The sequence below is a fragment of the Megalops cyprinoides genome, chromosome 17 (genome assembly GCF_013368585.1).
Source record: "Megalops cyprinoides isolate fMegCyp1 chromosome 17, fMegCyp1.pri, whole genome shotgun sequence".
In the NCBI taxonomy this organism is placed as follows: domain Eukaryota; kingdom Metazoa; phylum Chordata; class Actinopteri; order Elopiformes; family Megalopidae; genus Megalops; species Megalops cyprinoides.
The window spans coordinates 10,478,357-10,499,919 of NC_050599.1; the positions used below are offsets into that span (position 1 = coordinate 10,478,357).

The following is a 21,563-nucleotide window of genomic DNA, read 5'->3' on the forward strand; positions in this document are numbered from 1 at the left end:
ATTTTTATGCCTTGCTAATGAAGCTGGCAAGGGGGGCATTATGATTTCTTCCATTAAAAAGTGGTTTTGGTTTTGGTAATTTGGACAAGTAAACATGAATTATGATGGAACTTGACAAAAATGTTATCTTTATTGGCCTCGAGAACTGTATTAATTTTTAAGTATTGATCTAAGGCCAAAGGGATCACCGAGGCACGTGGGTTTGTGTGATTTCTAGCACTTAACATGGCCAGTTATGCACATAATTTGAACACTTCTCCTTTAATATTTTGACCATTTACAATTTACCATACCATTACCATTTACCATTTACTGTTCCTGCACATATTATCCATGTCTGTTGATTATGCATGCTTGCCACTTCTTTACACAGTACATCTGAGTTCCATGTCAATGATAGTAAACCTATCTCTACCCTACTTAGACCTTCCATTTCTGTTTATTATATTAATTTGGTGTTTAATGCAATGTTATATGAATTCCACAATGCTTCTTGCAATTCTGAACTTTTCATTTAAGGAAGTATCTTCCCACGTATCAAGGATTGCTTTGTATTTTAAGTTTCCATTCTGGTGGGGCAAAATGACCATTATTATTTTTTTATTATTATTATTGTTTCTATTTGCTTGGCAGATGGCCATCCCCATGGCCATTTCCTTTGTATACATTTTATAAATATTGTCCATATGTACAGGATATTTTACTAAAGAAATTTAGGTGAAGTGCCTTGCTCAAGAGTTCAATGACAGTACCGCAGGAGGCAACCAAACTGCAGCCTTCCTGTTACAGAGCTCATTCATTAGCTACAGAACCTCTTGAATTAAGTCTGCTTTTGATGGTACAACACTGAAACTGAACTGAAACACCAGCCCTTAACGAATGTCTGTGCAACACTTAGCCTAGTTCTTAATGTAATATTTGACTGGTGAACCAGGGCAAATAGCAGATGGCTGTGCGCACTGAATAACCTGAATATCACTGAATATCCTTCCCCTCCTCAGGCGAGAACATGACTATTCTTAACACAGCAGATTGGTTGCTGGGTTGCAGCACGCCATCCTCTGCATCAAGTATGAAGGACTATGGTATAGTGCATGTGTGTGCAGGTGTGACTCCAGACTGCTGTGTTTTTTTGTTTTTTTTTTTATTTGTTTTCGTGTGTGTCTATATGTGCGTGTGTAACAAGATCTGGCTGGAAAGAAAGGCCACGGCACTGATGTGGGAATAACGAATAGGAACATAATCAATGAATTAAAGATCAGTTACAGTAATGTCACATGCGTAAGTCATCAGTGTGTTCCTCACTCCCCCAGTTGAGATGATAAATTCATTACATTGCATTGTATTTGCTGAACAGTTACTGTTATCTGGAGAAACCTGGAGAAACAAATTTTACATGTTGTCGATTTACACAGCTGGGTATTTACTGAGGCAATTCTGGTTCTTTGCCCAAGGGTAAACCAATATACTGGCATTTAACCTTTTTAATTTACATTATGCAATTTTGAAAACTCTTACACAGAATGGCTTTCAAAGTAAGAGTACAACATGGATCAAATAAAGACCATACTGTTTTATATGGTGCCCTCCACAGATCATTCACTGCAATTTACAGCATGTCAGTGAACAGAACATTGCCAGCATACAATTCCTTTATGATTATTTGGTATAACATTATCCATTTAAAGGTTGATCTCACAACAAAAACAGGACCAGTAGTTTTTCTCTGCAGCAGTAGCGTTTGTTTGATAAGACTTGCTCTATTGGCTTGCTTGAAAGGTCTGTGGAGAGAAAAAACTGAAAAATGTTGTAATTTCTGCCGACATGGCTTGTTAAAGAATGATGTACAGTTTCTGAATGAATGAACGATTGACTGAATGAATTGCAAGTGATAATAATCTGGAATTCACAAAAGAAAAGCTGATTCCTTGCCAAACAAGAATGTGGTACTTTGTTTATATTATTGTCATTTAGCTGATACTCTTATCCAGGGTGCAGTAGGTTGCAATTCTGTCCTTTTATGCAGCTGAATATTGACTGAAGCTACACCACACTGCTGGTGCTTAAGAGCCCATTTAATTATGAACTATTACACTTAAATATTAGTACTGAGTAGTCACAGTATTTGCAGTGGCCTCAGAGTTGGCCCACATATGGAAAATTGTGGAGCCTGCATTATTATGCAGATAATATTATCAGCCTGGTCATCTCTGATATATTTCTTGTTTCTGCAACCCTTCCTGCTTTCTTTTGTGATTTCCAGAAATGTGTCATTGCTTTGAACGAGCCTTCCGGTGGAACAATTCCAGCGCTTTGATCAGAGGAAAACATGCCTGGAAATGTCTGCCTGTCTTGCTCTGTATGTCTGTGTGTTCCTCACTAAAGACTCTCCTCTTGCAGTCAAGACGGAGCCAATGAACAGCAGCGAAACTGCAACCACCACCGGAGACGGAGCCCTGGATACCTACGCTGGCTCAGGTAAGGCAGTGCGGCGCTGCCGTGCCGACGCGCCAGCGCAGACACGCGTGACGTCCGGTGACAGAGTGAGGCAGAGCCACCGCTGAAAGCTGGGGAGGCCTGTTTCTCTAACGCGAGTGCCCGGGACCTGCCCTTGATCAGGCAGCGTTTGAACTTCAAATGTCAGTGAGCAGAGGAAGGATTCTCTATTTAGCCACGATGCACCACAGCGCATGGGGCGGATTTCAGAGCAATGCAGGTCCCCGCTGTGCGCTTAAGCCCCGGAGCTGAGCTCCTAATCATGCTGTGTGACATCCCACTGGACAGAGATATCCATCTGATCGTTTGTCAGTGTTTTTGTCATGTTTCTTCCATGTTATGTGTTGCATGTGAGAGTGCTGAGTAGTGCAAGGCCTGCTTCAGTGCTCCCACTTCACAGTTGGTACATAATTTACATAACAACTTGAAGCACATGCTATTTCTTTGTATAACTTAATTAATTTACACTATTTTGAGGACAGTAATCACTATGCTACATTACATTTGCTTAGCAGACACTCTTATGCAAAGCAACTTGCATAGCATCTTACAACTTACATAAGATTTTTACATGTTATCCGTTTATATGGTGAGATATTTACTGAGGCAATTCAGGTTAAGTACATCACCCAAGACTACAGGAGCAGTGTCCCACAGGGAAATTGGACTAGCAATCATTAAGTTAGCAGCTCTAATTTTACTACCACCCCACACTGCAGCAGTGTCCCATGAGGGAATTGAACTGGCAATCTTTGAGTTAGAAGCTTGTTACTATCACCCCACACTGTTTCCTGCTGTTGCTAAAATTAGGTCGCTAAGAAGGTACCCAAGAAAAACCTGCCAAAAATCATGAGACTTAATACATTTTTCCCTTTATGAAGTTGGGTATTTATTGGTGCAATCCCTGGTTTAAAACCAGCTCCTAGAAGTATTTTCCACACTGCAGTCCATGCTTTCTAATGACCTTTCAAATGGAGGTAATATCACTGGAATACCACTGGAGTTACTGTACTCCTGGGAATGTGATTAGTGCAGGTGGGTGGGAGGGCTTTGTTTCAGTGTAGAGGCAGATACTGTTGTATCTGTGGTCCAGATGCACACATAAAGTGTCCCAGTAGTACAGCAGATGACTGCAGTGATAAATATGATATAGTGTCTGAAGGTATGCCTTGAGTGAACAAATAATTGAAATTTCATGTAAAGCAAGGAGGATTGCAAACATTTCCAATCACGCTACACATGTGGAACATTGCAGAGCATAAAAAAATAATTGAAATTAACATTTATATAATATAATGTCTCTCAGTTTGCATTCATATTCACATGTCTTAGGAATCTGCTAGAGAATTCTTTTTTTTTTTTTTCTTAATTGCACGAGTACAGAATCTGTCTTTGTAATGCTTAAGTCCTGGCATATGACTGAAGGCCTTTTGACCAAAGTAAGCAATAGGAGCTTTTAGCACATAAGCTCCTCTTGACTTTGGCTCCTCGCCTGCGAGACGCTTCAAAAGGGAGAGTGGATGTATGACTCCTTCATAGTGTGCACAGAACATAATAAGTCCTAATGAAAAAAAGGTTTGTGGAGAGGAAGGGGAAGACTGCAGATCACCTGGTGTTTCTGCAGCTCATGTTGCTCAGACAAAACCAATATAGATGTTGACAGATTTTCCAACTTAAATGCGCAGTATCAGGGGATGCACAATAATCCGAAGGCTACAGGAAAGTATTAACAACAGATGAATGTCCTGCCAGTCACGATTTATTTTCTTAAGAGAAGATATCCCTTGACTTTTTTATGCTGGAAAGCATTTGGGATTGCCTTTATCACAGATGACATTCTGGGAATGATTGTTGGTTTTTTATTTTGTTTTGGGGTGAAATTGTCTGGGTTGTGGAAGATGTTCCCTGAGTCTTTCTGTCAGCCATTTCAGCCACTAATCATGGCTCATTCTCATGGAGGATAATTTACTCATTATTTTTACCAGTTAAATTTGTTTTGGAATACACAGACTGTGTTTACATGGTTTATCTTGCATAATATTGTGAAAATCTTTTTTGCATTCCTAATTAGCACAACGTTTTGAGCCAGCATTGTTAAATACACTGCATATAGCACTGGGTTTGAGATTATGTGATGTGTCATAGTGAAAATTAGACATAATTGGTAAATTATTAAATGAATGAATGTGTTAATGTATGACTGAAAGTCTGCATTTGCATAGGAATTCTTGATGATGATCCACTTTCGAATCATTATCTGGGCCCTTTTCAGTACATTTTGGCCTTCACTTCCTCACTACCTGTCTGTCAGAACACATATCCATGCTATCCACCAAAACCTGTTTCGCAAAAGAAAAAAAAAATCATAATAAAAATAGAATGAAAACAGGTGTCCTTATTTGTCGTGTAACTCCCACTGCTATATCATGGTTTATATGTGTTACATTGTGTCAAAGCCTCTTTTCATCGGTCATGAAAGACAGCTGCTCCGCTCCAATAAGCTAATCCATCTTCCAGCATCAAAAATACACGACAGGCTGCAAGGCATTGTGGGCCAAACACATGTTGCCCATGGGGGAGCGTGACTTGACCGTTGGAATATCCACGTGTGCTCACCAACATCAACAACCAACCTGAAATGTTGAATTATCCCTAATTGTTTTATTCTTCCAGTGATATATCTCTTGTAGAATCTCCTAGGAGAAAAAAAGAAAAAGTTGGCTTTAAATTGGATAATGAAAAACTGAGGTAGAGCTGGCTTTGAAGTGGAAGTATGATTGATTATGAGAGAGCAATTCCTGTGCTACATGATGTAGTTCTTTAATCTTTCAAACGGGCAATGAATAGCAGATGGGTTAATAAAGACGTGCTGTGTCTTTGCCCAGTTTGGATCTGCTCGAATAGGATCGGTCTCACACTCCAGTAAGGAGCATTTGTGTATGCAACGCATCTGTCCTTGTCAGGGCAGACGCCTGAAGGAGAACCAAAACATTCAGCCTTCTGGAATTGTTGCACCAAGGACTGAGGCTGTTAAAAACAGAGCCCAATGTGTGTTTTGAATTACAGCAATTTGACAAACATGGACCAGTGACATTGTGAGAAAAAAAAAATCATGTACTTTCTGTATTGGAGCTCAACGTCTTCCTGATCTGCTGCTCCCAAGTTGAAGGCAAAACATGCAGTATTACATCCAAGAGATACTGTCTTTATGGAGGGCTTTAATACATAAATGTCACCTTAAGAAGTTATGCAGCTCTAAAAAATCAGGCATCCAGTGATTAGAGCTAGAGTTGTATTTTTTAGTTTACCACAATTCAAGCTGGGAAAGGATAGAGTAGAAAATGTGAACTGGCAGGCGTGACATCTTTGTCTCCTGCATGAAGCTATGGATTACGCTTTTGTTTGAAAATGTTTATTTTTCTCTCTCTCGCTCTCTCTCTTTCTCTTCACAGTAATAACAAGCAGTGGTTACAGTCCTAGGTCAGCACACCAGTATTCTCCTCCGATATACCCGTCCAAGTAAGTCTGACAGCTCCTTCAACTAGTGTAAGTTAGGGCATAAGTGACAATACTTGCTTTATGGGTGTGCACATCAGTAAAATGTACCTTGTGCATACAGTCATTCATTTCGATCTCCTACAAGTCTGATATAATGAACTATTATCTGTACGTTAATTTGTGTGCTAAAATAAGGTATTGGTTATTTTGGTAGTGGATATCAGTTGTGGATAAGGATAATTTGCAATGAAATGCAAGTTTAACTTTTTGTGTTGAATTTTTCAAACGGTGTTTTAAGACATCTCTGAGATGTCAGCACTGATAGGAGAGCAGAATGACTTCAGCGATTTTACTTTTGAGCGTTTTACTCGCAGGGCTTAGCTGAACGCAGAAGTACATCGAATGGCTCACCGCTTTTTTAAGTCACGATAAACGGAAACAGATGTATTTCAGCATCAGATGATTCCTTTTTTGTAAGGCACAGCACATTCTTTGATTGGGTCTTTGATAGGGCCAGAGCAGGGCTTGGCAGGCGCTCCCCCTGCCCGGTTTGTATGTGTGGTGTAACGGCGTGATTCTCGCCCCCCTCAGGCCATACCCACACATTTTGTCAACGCCGGCAGCCCAGTCAATGACAGCCTATGCGGGGCAGACTCAGTTCACTGGAATGCAGCAGTCCACAGTGTACACTGCGTACTCCAACACGGGCCAGCCCTACGGCCTCTCCACTTACGGTACGTCGCTGCCACATTAAAAGAAGGCATCCCACACAAACTGACCACAGTAATACACATACAGTTAACCTTTGTATGACTGACGGTCAGATTCTCGACTCATCATTTTGTGCAAGAGTTAATGTTTAGAATAATTTGCTGCAAGTGATATTTTGATGTTTTTGTTCTTGTCTCAGACTGGAAAGCGTACTGGATTACTTTGGTAATGTGATTGCATAAACTGATTTTGTCCCATTTTGAATAAAGGGGAAAAACATTTAAAAGCATTGTCATTTTGCTACAGTCAGTTAGGCTTGAGTTGAAATGAGTATCCACTGGAATGGCTGCTTTACGATGATGTCACTGGTGAGACATTGGTTTCTCCTTCAGATCTGGGTGTAATGTTACCAGGCATCAAAACGGAAGGGGGGCTGTCCCAGACGCAGTCTCCCTTACAGACAGGTCTGAGCTACAGCCCTGGTTTCAGCACCCCCCAGCCCGGCCAAACGCCCTACTCCCCCTATCAAATGCCAGGTCAGTAACACTCAACCCATTCATATCACCCACCGGATCAAAGCACTTCCCTTCCAGAGGCCCCGCCTCCTCCCCTCCGAAATGTTGATACAGTGTCTCTGATGATGTGCGGGTAGACAGGGTTCTGATGTAAATCACCATCACTCACCGGGGGAAGGAGGTGATGCACAGTATGTAGGTTGTGATCGAAGCAAAAAAATAAATAAAAAGTGAGAAAATGTTGGCCCACAGTGTAGTGCAAGTACACAGAAACAAATGTGCTGCCGAGCAATGTATCAGTGCATGAAACAGCATTTATATGCATCCCATAAGATACATTAATACACCGTTTGATTGGTGCGCTTCTTATAAATAATCTCTTTCTGAGCTTCAGAGTTTGAGCGTCTTGTTACCAAGTCGGGAAATTTTTTTCTTCTTATGCTACAGGTTCCAGTTTCACTCCATCATCAGGCATTTATGCCAGCAACAATTCTGTGTCGAACTCTGCAAACTTCAGCAGCACACAACAGGTATCGCAATACGTGATTGTTTCAAACTTTCCATTCATGTTATTTTAGTGGTAAATAATGTAGTTATTACTAATTGATGTGGTCCGTTAATATAAACAAAATGCTTTCTAAGTATATATGTATTATTTCCTAAGGATTAAATGTTGAAACCCAAGAATTGCTCTCAGTCTTAGGCAGTGACTGTAGGGATAAGCTTATACTTTATCAGTTATATCTCCGTTTTAGTTTCTCAGCACAAAACAATCCTGATCTAATTCGCTCAGTCATTTTGCAGCTGCCAGTGGGGTTTGAGTTGGGAAACATTGTTTTTCCCAAGTCTGTCACCTATCCGCCCACTGTTTAACTGGCCTGAGTAACACTGAAGCCTGCGTAGGCCTGGAGACCTCATTATCTGGATGATTTTCCATTGCTTTTGCGATTAAGCCAAGACCCAAGTCAATAACATTGATATTCCAAGCAGAGAAAATTTCATACTGTCATAGACCAACGTCTTACTGGGATGTTATGAACCATGGGTGAAATCCGAAGGAGTAGAAGGCAATATGTCTTTTTAGAAAAGACGGTTTTGTCGTGAATAGCCCTACAGTCTCCTCTGATTAATTGTATTTCCGAGGGAAAAAAGGTAACGATGAATTTTGCGTCGGTGCATGATGAATGGGGCTTTTAAACCAGCAGTGTAATTTATCTTTGTAAGGTGAAGTAAAGTGGCCAGAAATAAAAAAATATGTAGACATGAGGGAGACCTTTTATTGTTCTAATTCATCCTCCTTAGAGATGGCCCCAGAGACAGCTTTAGTGGATGTTCGTAAAAAAGAACCATTTTGGTACCTTCAATAAAAGCCAACTAAGAAATGTTAATTGTGGATGAATGATATGAAAAAAGGGAATAGTAAAAACTCCTCTTCAAAGGCCACAATAGCTTGATGTGCTCCAGAAGACCTTTATTCCCCTGAACAGAGTTAACAGAATGGGTCCAGGACCTCTTTATGGAAAGAGAATAACATGCTTAATGCAAGGCAGTTGCACAATAAGGGTTTTGTGAGGGACGACGTCTGGCCCGGCCTAGCCTGTTTGACTGAAAAGAATGCTCTCTGCTGTTTTCAGGATTATCCTTCCTACACAGCATTTAGCCAAAACCAATACGCCCAGTACTATTCAGCCTCTACCTACGGTGCGTACATGACCTCCAATAACACTGTGGATGGGACGAGCTCTGCCTCCTCCACCTATCAGCTTCAGGACACTGTTCCTGCCCTGACAGGACAGGCTGCCGAACTTCACCCAGGTGAGTCCTGCCGCTCATCGCCCGCCCAACCGACACAAGCCCATCCCACCTGGGAGAGGGGACAGATGCAAGTAGTTAGACACATCAGGGAACATTCTGTCTTACTGTTGTGGCACTTTGTGTTTGATTCTGAGTGACAAATTTAAACAGTTGTTCTTTAACCCTTTCCATTTGATATTTTTATAATCACAAATTTGGTCACTAAAATGAACAGAAAATGACTTTTGTTCAAATTGGGCATAAGTTGGTGCTCAAAGTAATGACAAAGTACTGATGGGGTTAGAATCTGTGCTGCAGTGTTAATACAGAATCCACAGAAAGAAGTCACAGCAGCTAGGATGTTCCAGGCTTGTTGATTCAGATGATAAAAATCAACTCAGACCATCCACAATGTGGAATATGTTCATTAAGCTTGGGTATGATTTGTATGATTTGTGCTTATTTGTATCAGTGGGTTTGGCATATTCTGTTCATGGAATTGTGCTTTTCCTCATTGCACTGTCGGTTATTCATTTTGACTTCCCATACTGCACCTCTCTCTGCTCATGTTATACCTCTGACTGAAAGAGAAGTTTAAGTGCAATTGACTTTTATCAACAAAAATTAAATATTTTACCCTAATGTTAGCATGTACTCAGGCAAACAGACTGAGAAGAAATCTAATGAATTTATGGAGGTTCCACAGTATTTGACTAATTGCATGCTGCAGAATTGTCTTCAAACATCTCAAAATGCTGAAAGCTGACATTGGGGTTTAATTGACTATATTGTTTATATGTATATGCCTTATTATGCTGGCAAGGAATATTATTTAAAACTTTCAGTAGTGTTAGCGACCTCCCTGAAGTTATTAATCAGCTTATTTTTAATTCATTAAAAATATTATTACACTGTTGACCCATGTATGCCTTCTGGCATTTCCAAAATATCTTTTCTGAAATGTAGCTACAACATTTTGATTTGTTTGTCTCTATAGTCAAGCCTCTTTTTTGCTGCGAAGATAAACTATTTGTCAAATAAAAGAAGCAGCCAATAGTGAACTGAGTACTGCACTGTATGCCAGCAAAACAGACTCTGGATTTATTTCATCTTTCAGGGTAAAGCAAATTGTGAATTTGTTATCGGAGTCAGCCAAAAACCAGAGAGGTCCAACACAACAAGTCAGAAGCAGCACTGATTGAATGTGACTTGAAGCAATGGGAAATAAAATCTGATGAAAAATATGACACAAAAAATCCCAAAACAAATTGAAAACAATTTGACCATGAAATGAAATGCTACATTTTGTTTGAGATGCTATGGACAAAGTTTTATTGCAGGAACACATAGATGTTTGATGTATGAAATCTCTGTATAAGCATTGAATATGTATTGGGTGTGCAGTCAGGTATTTTATTTATTTGCTACTACTAAACTTTTGGCTTTATTGTGGAGGGAAATTCATTTTCAGAACCTTTTGATTCTTGTCCAAAGATAAAATTATTTCTACTTTTTAAACTTTGTGATCCATAACAAATGGAATTCATTATTTATTATCAAGCTATTTTTATGTTTTAATAATTTATCTTCATTCATTTTCATTTGTTTAAAAATGTATCTATAGTTATTTTCTACAGTCAAAATTAAATTAATCTGCTGAACAAGTAGATGTTCCATGCGTTTTCACAGCTAAAAGGCTAAAGCAAATTACAGTTTTATTTATTTTATTTTTAATGAATGAAAACCAATCAGAATCCACAAAGCCTACTACTAGGGAACACGACACCCCCTATTCACTGCTCTCCTCAATATCCTTTATTTATGTTAGAGTTTGGAGCTGTGATTGGTGGTATTTCGGATCTAGTATCAAAGTAGAAAGCAGGAACTGGAACATTCCTGGATGTAATGGTCTTTGGGGTTTTTTTCCGGTTTTCCTTGGCAGGCTTTCAGAACTCTGATTAAGGAAGCTTATCATTCTTTTCCAATCACAGACACTGTCCTTCTTTTTCCACTCCAAAGCTCAGCCATTTTTCCTGATTGAGACATAACAATATGTGTGGTGAAGGGCTGCCGTCTGCTTCTAGTTACCTGTCTTAGCACGGTTCTGCTAGCAGTTTGGAGGCATTCAGAAGCTATATCTCTCTCTTTGTGTGTGTGTGTGTGTTTTGCTTTCATTTAAATGGACATCCTGCTCCATACTGTTTAATAATCCAAAAAAAAGCGTGTAGTCTAATCTGTCTAGCTATACTCTTTGCAAATGCATTCTTCAGAGTTTTATTGATTCCACAGTTATTTGGTGAATTGTGTTTTTTTTTACTGTTGTTTTGTGCATTAAAGTCTCATCCATCCATTTCAGGGGACTTTGACACAGTACAGAGCCCTTCCACCCCTATCAAAGACTTAGACGACAGGACCTGCAGGAGCTCGGGCTCCAAAGCGCGGGGCAGGGGGAGAAAGAACAATCCATCACCACCACCTGACAGTGATCTGGAGGTATGCCCCGATCTGGCTCCCCTTTTGAAAAAAAAGAATAATAATCGGCTTCGCACAGAGATAAATGAAGACAGGTTGTACTAATAGATCTTCACAGACGTACGTGTCAAAGGGAGTTTTGATTTGGGTGCTGAATAGGAGATGTTAATCAGTGGGAGCTTGACTTGAGCTGCATCTCTGTGGTTTTACTGTTTTTCTTCTGTTCATCTTGAACAGGGTAATAAAAATGTGTTCTTTTTCCGTCAGCTAATAGGCAATGTCATGTCAAGTCCAATGAATGTTTTTGTGTGTGTATTGTACAGAGTGATATAACTGGCTGTAAGCTTTATCCTGTCAACTTACTTCAGTCTTATGTTGGCCTGTACATTTCAGTACAGCATAATTCAGATTATTGTCAAAAGGCAAACTTCCATAAAGGTTTGGGTCATGTTTTAACAGTAATCAGAATTCAGTTTTTACACAATGGATAGTTTCCATTCTTTACGCAATGAATAATTTCCATTCTATGAAACCTGCATTTACAGTAGCCAGTGAGGTATAATGTGTGTTTGAATTGTGTTTGTCTAAAGTCTGAGGAGTGCAACAAGCAATCAGTCAGGACAATGAATGCATTGACCCATAGCTGCTTCTTTTGATTGCAGCGAGTGTTTGTCTGGGATTTAGATGAAACTATCATCGTGTTTCATTCACTTCTGACTGGATCATATGCACAGAAGTATGGCAAGGTGAGTAAGTTTTGTTTCATTTATGTGGCTAGCACCAACAGAAATCCTCTTACGATGTTCAATACAAAATTTTCTAAGGTTGTGGCAATTTCTTCAGAAAGTCATGACATGTTTTTGGCAAAAGGCAAGGCTCTTAGCAGCCACATTTCATGCCATGATTCTCAGAAGGTACCTGCTTCCTCTAGCAACCCTCTGTGTTAAAACTAACTGTAGCTTGGATGTCACTTCCCTTGAATGATGCTGAATGCCTAAAAAAACAAGATGGTAAATGTGTGAAACAGGCTATGTTGGGTGCAGCAAACATGGTTACTTTAGATTAGGATTTCAAATCTGCTGCACATATTGTAATTGCAATGTAAAATGCACAGTCTAATCAACATGAGAGTAAAATATCACATTTTCCTCCTTCTGTTTTAAGTGGAAACATTGGTCTTTCGGACCTCTTTGAACCCTCCAAGGAGAAAATGCAATTTTTATTGATTGAGTGCATGATTATTTTCCCTCATGCCAGTGTTTGTTTTTATTGGACCTTAGTTATATGAATTACATTTTTGGGATTGACCGTGATTTCTGCTTTAAGAATAAATTATTTCACTCTAAAATCAGTCTGTACATACAAACACAGTATCTGGCCATCCTTAAAAAACTGCAAAGTCACAAGTGGCTCAGTTAGCAAGGCTAACTGAGCCACTGAAAGGTTTGAAACCGGCTGTGTCACTTGCTGACAGTGACCAGGACAGCTGGCAAACAAATCTGCTTTGTTCCAGCAAGGATTGGGTAGGTCAGCCAGGGTTTCCTCAACTGAATGCTCTGAGATGCCCCGTAATTTTCCCAGGCACCTGCGAGTTGCTTTGATGATGTCAGTGGAGTACTGTCTGATCCTCCAATGAGCACCAACTCCACTGCAATACGCTGTTTCTTGTAGCATGAAAAACAGCCACTGACTGCTTAAGAGAATGTCAGAGGATTTGCAGAGGATCTACAGTGTCCATCAGCATAACCAGTGCCTTCTGTCTGTATATACAGCAGCATTTTAGACTAGACAAATGGTTTTCAGAGTTTCTTAAAAAAAAAAAAGTTGTCGAAACACATCTTTAGCATCCTATTTGTAATTTGTACACCCAGGGATTTGCACTGTATTTGAGCAGGTGATGACTTCACAGTAGGCCTTTAGCCTGTTCTCATTGCTGTCATTTTATTAATTTAGTGTCACTGTGAGCCTCATAATTATGTAAATCAAAAGAATGAATGTGGTACATAGCCTTAAAAATATGACACAGTAGCACTGATAAAAATCTATTTTCTTTGTCCATGTGGTTGACAGAACTATTCAACTAGACTGTATAATCTCCTTAGTTTAATTTTCAAGGAAGTCATCTCATCTCTGCCAGTGGGATTAAGCTTTTTCACATGTGGAGTTTCTACCCTGCCCTCATAAAGTTTATTGTTCCAGCCAGCCATGGTCTAATTACTGTTATTGTCAAAAACTAAAAGACCGACAAGATTGTGAGAGAGAAGGTAGAATTGGAATCATTTGGTCTGAAGTCCCCTCCCGTATGAGAGCGCTGCTTGTCCACATCTGGTTTCATTTTTTTTGAGGCTAAGGAGTCAAAAGGTGCAGTTTTGAATTTATAGATAAAGACTTTTATGCTTTGAATATTATCTAAAGTAGTCTCATTACTTATCTTAGATTTTTTTTCACGGTGCTAAGTTATGCTTAAGCTTATTTTTTTTAATTCATTAAAATGCAGTCCATTATAATTCACTGCAATTTACCAGTTCTCTTGTTCAGGGTACGTTAACATATCAAGCTCAATATCAGGAGAGATACAAAGTTTTATTGCTCTTTTGAGGATTTATGACACTTACCTGCACGACTAATGGCAAACAAGGACATTAGCAGATTAGCAAGTACTGTACAGTGTTGTGTCTTAAATTTGAATTGCCCTTTAAACTAGACACTAAATTTGTTGGGTCAGATGTATGGGCTGGTTTTTTTCGTGAGTTCATCATGGCCCTTGACCTTTTCCCATGGTTGAAGGACATGGAAGCCCTTTCATGGCTTAATGACGGTGCGCTAGAGGAAAATGAGCTACATCCCCTAGCCTCAGCTCGTGAAGGGTGGTCACTGCTCCAGATGTGGTTCAGACGCACACTGCTGAGAAACTGGACAGCTCTCACCTGCTTGCCCTCAACACTCACAGTGTTTATTCTTCTCTGACTCCGTCTGTGTCATTCTCATTCCCGCTGCCACAAAAGTGGGCCGTGGGCTCTTGGCTTTGTGCAGTTTATTGAACTTCTTAAAAACTCCTTCTTGGGATTATTTTGTCTATGTTGGCCCTGGGAAGTGGTTGCTGTTTTCTGTTCAGCTCCAACAGATGGTTCTTTGTGCCCTTATTGCACAGAATCTTGTAAATAATCAGCGGTTTTTATTGCGTGCACGAAATGTAACGATAGTGTACAGATGAAGTACTTTCTTTATCATGAAAGAAGTAAATGAATGAATTACACATTAGGCTACTGGTATTTTCCGTTATGGCTGCAGAAGTGGATGGCCACTTAGGTCCCTCACTTAAGCCGCAGTGGAAATGGAGAGTCACGGTTTGTGGAGAGAGAGTGGATGGGCTATTAGTGCACAATGAGGAGTCCTGTCGCTTGGCCAGAGAGGGCTGCAAACCAAGAGCCTGACATAAACAGCTGTCAGAAATGTAGCTTGGGAGCCAAGGCATAATACAGGCCAATTCCTCGTCTAAATAATTCTCTTCAACTACCTGCTCCAAGGAGCCTGCTGCTTGCTTGCATTTTTTTTTGACAGCATACAAAGAGAATGTGTCTGCTCATCATTTTCTTGCATTTTAAATTTGAAATTTGAATATCAAATATTTTTTGTGGTCCTTGTAAAATGTAAGCTAAGGTGGCTAAGGTGGTCTTGCAGTTTTGGAAGTTTTTTTTTTTGGTAGTATTTCATTGATAGTTTCAGCCTAGCAACCTTTCAGCTTGTTCTTTATTTGGTTAAAGTGTATAATTGTGCATTTGTAATCAAATACTGTAAATGAATTAAAATACTTTAATACTTTTGCTTTCTTTCTTTAGCTAAAGAGAAGGCAGCATAAATGTTAAGAGTTATAAACCCAGAATATAGCAAGAGTTAGGACTAATTCCCGGCTCCCGACTTTTTTTCACACCATAACTTGTTTCCCTCGTTCTGCCCTTAAGAAATATGATGACAGCTGTTTCTATTCACAGCCTGGGTGAGATCCCCCTAGTCTATTTATGCCATCACCATGGTGACCACAACCATCAAGTTCTAATAGATTTCTTTGGTATGCACCTCTAAATTATTTTAATCTTGGCCTCTCCACATTTTCCTGCACTTGAAGATTTCATTCACTTCATCAGTCAGCCAGTATGTTATAAAAAGTGTGAAATGTTTACAGTATTTTTTTTCCTTTTCTTTAAGATGTTAACAGTTTTTACAATTTGATCCCTTGTTTCATCAGACTAGTTCCATCTTTTTCGCCTTAATACATGCAGAGTATTTGAAAATCTCCACAAGGAGGAAGAGGGAGAAGTAGGTCGAGTTCTCACAGAACATATCTCAGATGTGTATTTAACTGTACGTGCAACAGTGTAACTTAGCAGCGTTCATTTTCCTATTAATATGTAAATAATTATAACTACGGACTTATGGAAACAGCATCAGGGACAGCTGATCTGTGGATTATGGACTCTTCTCCCAGGGTCACAACACCGTAGCGCTATGGTTAGAGGGCACACCAAAAAGGAGTGATTGAAAACACACAACCAAATCATTCACAGATCCAGGGCTTGATGTGAATGATATGTAAGCATTCGCCTGCTCACTCCGCAGCGGGTCTGAAATCTCCTAACAGCGGAGAGGCGGTATGGTGCGGCTTTTTCTATTCTGGGTCTCTGACTGCTGCGGGGAATCACGAGGAGTGGCATTTGACCTGTGCTGACCTATTGCAGATGATGGTTTATGCAGCTGAGCACCAGTTGGCATGCTGAATTTTCTGTAATGCTGAACCCTTTAAATAAGGGATTGTTGATGGGACAGGACATGTGTGGCCCGTCTGTCATCATCTGCTTAGATTATTGGAACATACCAGTGCCTTTTATTGGCACTCATATGGGATGTAAATACTCATGTTCGAGTAATGGGCGTACTTCCATTAAAAAAGGATTCCCACCACTCAGGGCTCAGCAATTTATCTAAGTAAGTAAAAAAAAGGAATTGACAAATCTGTTTCAAAGCCATGAGCTGCAACTGCAGGTTGTTTGTATCTTCACTTTCTGACTGATTCCTACCCTCACCCACTCCTCAGATCAACCAGAGAGGGTGAGATTATTACACTAAAAACAGACACAGTTATTTCCATTCAATTCAAGTGTTTGTCTTTTAGTTCTGTAAGAGTGCATAGAAAAGGACTCTTCTCCAGCACTTCTTAGGAGTGCAGCGGTTTAGTTTGAGGGTCTGTTTTTACACTCGCTTGATGTAGTAACCCAGTGAACGCTTCTTCCAGGATCCTCCAGTGGCGGTGACCCTGGGTTTACGCATGGAGGAGATGATTTTCAATCTGGCAGACACACATTTATTCTTCAACGACTTGGAGGTGAGCACAGTCCAGCCCCCGTTCACATCTCTGCACTGTAACTTGCTAGCAAGGAGCTGCTCACTTAAGGATGGAGCCGAAATTCAGCAATTCCTTTGTTACTACAAGAAAAAACCCTTCTGTTACTCACTTTCATGTTATGTTTTCACTTACTCATGTTATCTTATCAGCTGCTTGGTAATGAGTATTTCTCCGTGAGCCATATCATGACTTGTACCTACATATGAGTTGTTGTAGGAACTGTTGTTGCACATATTTTGTACAGTTAAAAAAAAATCTCTGTAATAATATATTAAAAACTGCACTTGAGAGACAAGCATCAATATGCTGGAATAGCTGGGGGGGGGGGGTTAGGCTTATACTTCATCACCTCGAGCAGCCTAGAGCTGAGAGCGCTGTGTGCACACTGCACCTAAGTGCTGAGTGACAGAGCAGCTAATAACACATTGTTGTTTTAGCAACTCAAGTGCTTCGCTCTTCTGATGGGAAGCAAACCGTCAGGAATTAAATTCATTCCGCCCCCGGCTTTTTGTTTACACTGCGAGTGGTCGAGTCCGGGGAGCGGGTGGGACAGGCTCCATTTACCGAGGTGGTTAAAAACTCATTTTCCAGTAGTGCAGATTTGTTCAGGCAGAGACGCGGCTTGCCGGAGCAGCAGCATCAGGCTGGCGGAGGCAGTGAGGGATACAGGCTTCAGTGTGACTCTGCTGCCACTGTCTGGCAGAGCTTTGACTAACGCAGTGAGGTGCAAGCCCAGCATCAGCCTGCTGAGGTTTGTTCACCTCAGGGTCATGTCTGTCACGCCAGCAGGCCACTAGCGTTTCAGTAGGCTCAAGAGGTTTACAAATAGGAAGACCAGAGGCCGTTTATCACTGTGCAGTTATTCCTGTTGCGGTTTAAATCGTTGACCCCAAGGAATTTGTGTTATGGAACTTTCAGTTCAAAAGCAGGAACAGAACTCTCGTAGTCTACAGGGACATCTTGGTTTATACAGTGTCTATTTGTCTATTTATTTACAGGAATGTGACCAGGTTCACATTGATGATGTCTCATCAGATGACAATGGCCAAGACTTAAGGTAAGAGTGCATTACCTGGGCTGTGCCTTTCAAATGTTTGCATTGTAATAAAAGACTGCCTGTGTTGAAAAACTGCTGAAATGTATCATAAAAGTAATTAAGGAACAATTTTACATTGGTTATTGATTGTATTTTAACTGAATCCTTTCTCAAAAGTTTTGTGTGTGTCATGTCAAAGCTAGCATTAATACACTGTCAAAGATTGAAAACCTGTAATGTTAACAGTAATATCATATCAAAATGAAGTAACTTTTAATGCATGACTTTACTGTTTTTTTACCTGAATTTATTGTATCTTATTTAATATTATAAGGGATATAGACAAAAAATAAGTCTAACAGCATAAAAATAAAACATATCATTATTATTATTATTGACAGTACTTACAGTTTTGCAACTGATGGCTTCCATGCAGCTGCAACAAGCGCAAGCCTCTGCCTAGCCACAGGCGTCAGAGGTGGGGTGGACTGGATGCGGAAGTTGGCATTTCGCTACCGAAGAGTAAAAGAGTTGTATAGCACATACAAAAACAATGTCGGGGGTAAGCTTCCGTGTGTTTATTGAAGCAATGACCAAGGTCCGAAAAGCAACACAGCTTAGCTCGTGTAATGTTGGTATTAGAGTGTGTCTCACGTCAGCCCTGTAAACAAAGACATCTGACGTATCAGCGCTGCCATCTTGGTAATTATGTGTCTCCAGTTGTTGTAAGGGGTTAATTATGAAAGCAGCATTGCGTTATGGTATTTCTGACCTATAAAGTAGTCAGTATTGTTTTTCTGAAATGTTTATTTGATCCCATTGCCTACAGATGTAACTACAAAAAGAATGTTGAACTGGAAGTCAGTGACTGTTGGCCCTCACACACTTGCTTTATGGACAAATGCCGTACAAAGCCAGCTTGGTGTTTTAGAAATCAAATTTCCCCACCTAGAATTCATATCGACTCTACTGAGAGAAAAAATACACAGAGTAATAAATAGCACACCATAATTATGAATATCATACCACAAATGTAACATATTCACAGCATACTTCAGGTACACAGGTACTGAGGATAAAAGTAAGAATAGCTCTTTCAAGCTATCTATAAAAATATCACTTAACTTTTATTGATTACTGTTTGGTTTGAAGTACTATATCAAGCAAGTCCCAAATAGTTATGTAGCTTGACACATTCGATATACAATATCCAGTCAGACCCATACCCAGGGCTTGGTTTTTGTTCCATAATACAGAATGTTAAGCTTAGTGGGCCATGTTTCTTTAGCAGTAAACACAAGGATGTGGTGGTTCAGGGCTGCCTTGAATCATTCATCATTCTGAAAGAGCTGTCTGCAAAAGGCCGTCGGGTTATTGCAGATGAAAAAAAATCATACCGTACTTTACAGGGGTGTTTCCGTTTTCAGCTGATGTAACATCTTTTTTAGTAGTGACAGAAACATGTTATTATATCCAACCATTGGTTTGAATCACTTTGGCTTGTATTGTAATATTGGTCATGAGACCAGGACTGTTAGAGCAGTATGGACATTAGATTTCTTTGCGATGACAATAATTAGCCCAGGATTTGAAAACCTTTCCTATGAGAAGTTAGCTTGCGTCAAGACCAGATCCATTATCAGATCCAAATACCTCTCTGGTTTTGTAGCCCAAATTCGCTCTGGGGTGTAGATAACCTGAGGAACGTTCTGGAATGTTGTGCTGGAGCTCTGACCTGCTTTGGAAAACCCCCGATTGACGGCTCCATTGTAATCGCGCTGTCATTGTGGTTCGAAGGGCTGCTGGGACCTGCTAAAAGGGACGCATGGCTGCAGCTCCGGGCCGAGGTGGAGGCCCTCACGGACTCCTGGCTCACCAATGCACTTAAATCACTGTCCATCATCAGCTCGAGGTATCCCGTCAATATTCCTCCAGAGAGACTCACATTCCTCACCCTGCTCTTCCCAGCAATAGGAAACGTGTCACTTTAGTCTATATGAGTACGATTACGTTATCTCCCTTAGATGTGGTATAATATCTGCTGTATGGGCAGTGAACAGAATTGGGTTTTTTTGCACGTTTGATTCAATATGAATGTTTCAGATATAAATTCTACATATCACATGAAAATGCTCATAAAGGTAATTTGTTTGTTTCACCTTTTGCTTTTTTTTAGAAGTAACTGTGTCAATGTTTTGGTAACAACGACACAGCTTATACCAGCACTCGCAAAAGTACTATTATATAGTCTAGGAGCTGCCTTTCCCATTGAGAACATCTACAGCGCCACCAAAATAGGTAAGAAATCCAGGCTTAATTTTTTCTAATTTTCCTGAAGTGTTGTGATGAACTATGATAACTATAATTGGATCAATCAACAATAGATGTCTGATTTTTTTTTACTGATTTATTGTTATTACTGTATGAACATATTACTAGATATTACTCACAATTTTCAGATGGGAAATTAAATAATATTTTGGGGCAAAAGGGAAGGATATTAAAGTGAAATTTGAAAATACATGTCCTGTTTGAAAAAATATTATGCTTTATTCATCTACCATACTGCTTTTTGACAGCAAACCCAATTCTGATATTTTTTTATATATATATATTTTTTATATATATTTTTCCTCTACAAGCTGACCATTTTTATGAAACAGTTCTTAAACCATTTTAGGACTTTAGCAAGTATATTATTATGCACAGAAAATTTGATTCTGTCCACAAAGATGTTTTAGTATGATGATAAAGTAAACAGTATGATGATACAGTATACCTCCCACATTTAAAGAAAACATTGATAAAGTTTGATGGTCTTATTATATATCTGTACTTTTAAATTTGGTTTTGTTTTCTGTTTTGTTTGTATGTTTTTTTTTAATCTGTGTTAAGTCTGTTCAGTGATGTTTTGGTTACTGTAGGTCTGATATGGCCTCATAACTTTCTCCATTTAAATAGAGATGTAAAATAGAGAGTCTCAACTGGTCACTAATAGTTGCATGGTTGCCCTTTTTGTCCCGATTATTTCAATGCCAGGACTCATTTTGAGTTAATTCAGAAACTCCATTGAGCAGGTCGTCAAAAAATGTACATTGGGCCTGTTTTTATTGTGTCATGATAGTCTTTTTACCTCAAGGTGCTGTTTTGATTTGATTCACTATTTGCAGCTGGACACAGCCAAGCATCTCCAAAATGCATGCACATCGATCATAAACACATTATTGCTGTTCAGTCAGTTTGGATGACAGCACACTTTTTTTCTCTCAAGAAGTTCAGGAAAGTGTCATTTGCTCTCAATCTGACCCCATTTGATACTAAATCTGTTTAAGACAAAATCCTCTGCAGCTTTAACATGGCAGATCAGACATGCAAGTTAAATGTACATCAAACCACCCAAATGCCTCAGAGATTCAAACTAAATCATCTCATTCTCTTCTCAATTTATTTTCCTCATGAATTTTTGACGTAGTCCAGGCCCATTTCAGAGCAGCAAGAAAAATTGCATCTGAAACGTTGGCCAAGAGACACAAAATGGCCGAAAGGAAAACTGCACAATTTGATTAAGGACATATGATTCAAATACATGCTCTCTAAATGCCTTCATGAACCAAAGTTGTAACAATCTGTTCCTGTTGAC

The 21,563-nt window shown here is 39.7% G+C and overlaps 1 protein-coding gene across 10 annotated transcripts in view; it reads left to right on the plus strand.

The window, feature by feature from the left end:
• The window catches only part of eya4 (EYA transcriptional coactivator and phosphatase 4), a 62,229-nt gene that overhangs the window by 38,053 nt on the left and 2,613 nt on the right, over positions 1-21,563 (plus strand). For 3 of the 10 annotated variants that reach the window (XM_036550004.1, XM_036550005.1, XM_036550003.1), the window contains exons 4-17: positions 1,002-1,106; positions 2,401-2,478; positions 5,949-6,015; positions 6,586-6,728; positions 7,098-7,241; positions 7,668-7,750; positions 8,855-9,035; positions 11,371-11,507; positions 12,149-12,232; positions 16,777-16,866; positions 17,886-17,944; positions 18,325-18,485; positions 19,721-19,835; positions 20,100-20,221. In XM_036550004.1, the coding sequence (XP_036405897.1) occupies positions 1,002-1,106; positions 2,401-2,478; positions 5,949-6,015; positions 6,586-6,728; positions 7,098-7,241; positions 7,668-7,750; positions 8,855-9,035; positions 11,371-11,507; positions 12,149-12,232; positions 16,777-16,866; positions 17,886-17,944; positions 18,325-18,485; positions 19,721-19,835; positions 20,100-20,221 (1,569 nt within the window). Of the gene's footprint in view, positions 1-1,001; positions 1,107-1,271; positions 1,282-2,400; positions 2,479-5,948; positions 6,016-6,585; positions 6,729-7,097; positions 7,242-7,667; positions 7,751-8,854; positions 9,036-11,370; positions 11,508-12,148; positions 12,233-16,776; positions 16,867-17,885; positions 17,945-18,324; positions 18,486-19,720; positions 19,836-20,099; positions 20,222-21,563 lie in introns of those variants that run through there. The other 7 variants (XM_036550011.1, XM_036550010.1, XM_036550006.1 and 4 more) reach the window with 4 other exon arrangements.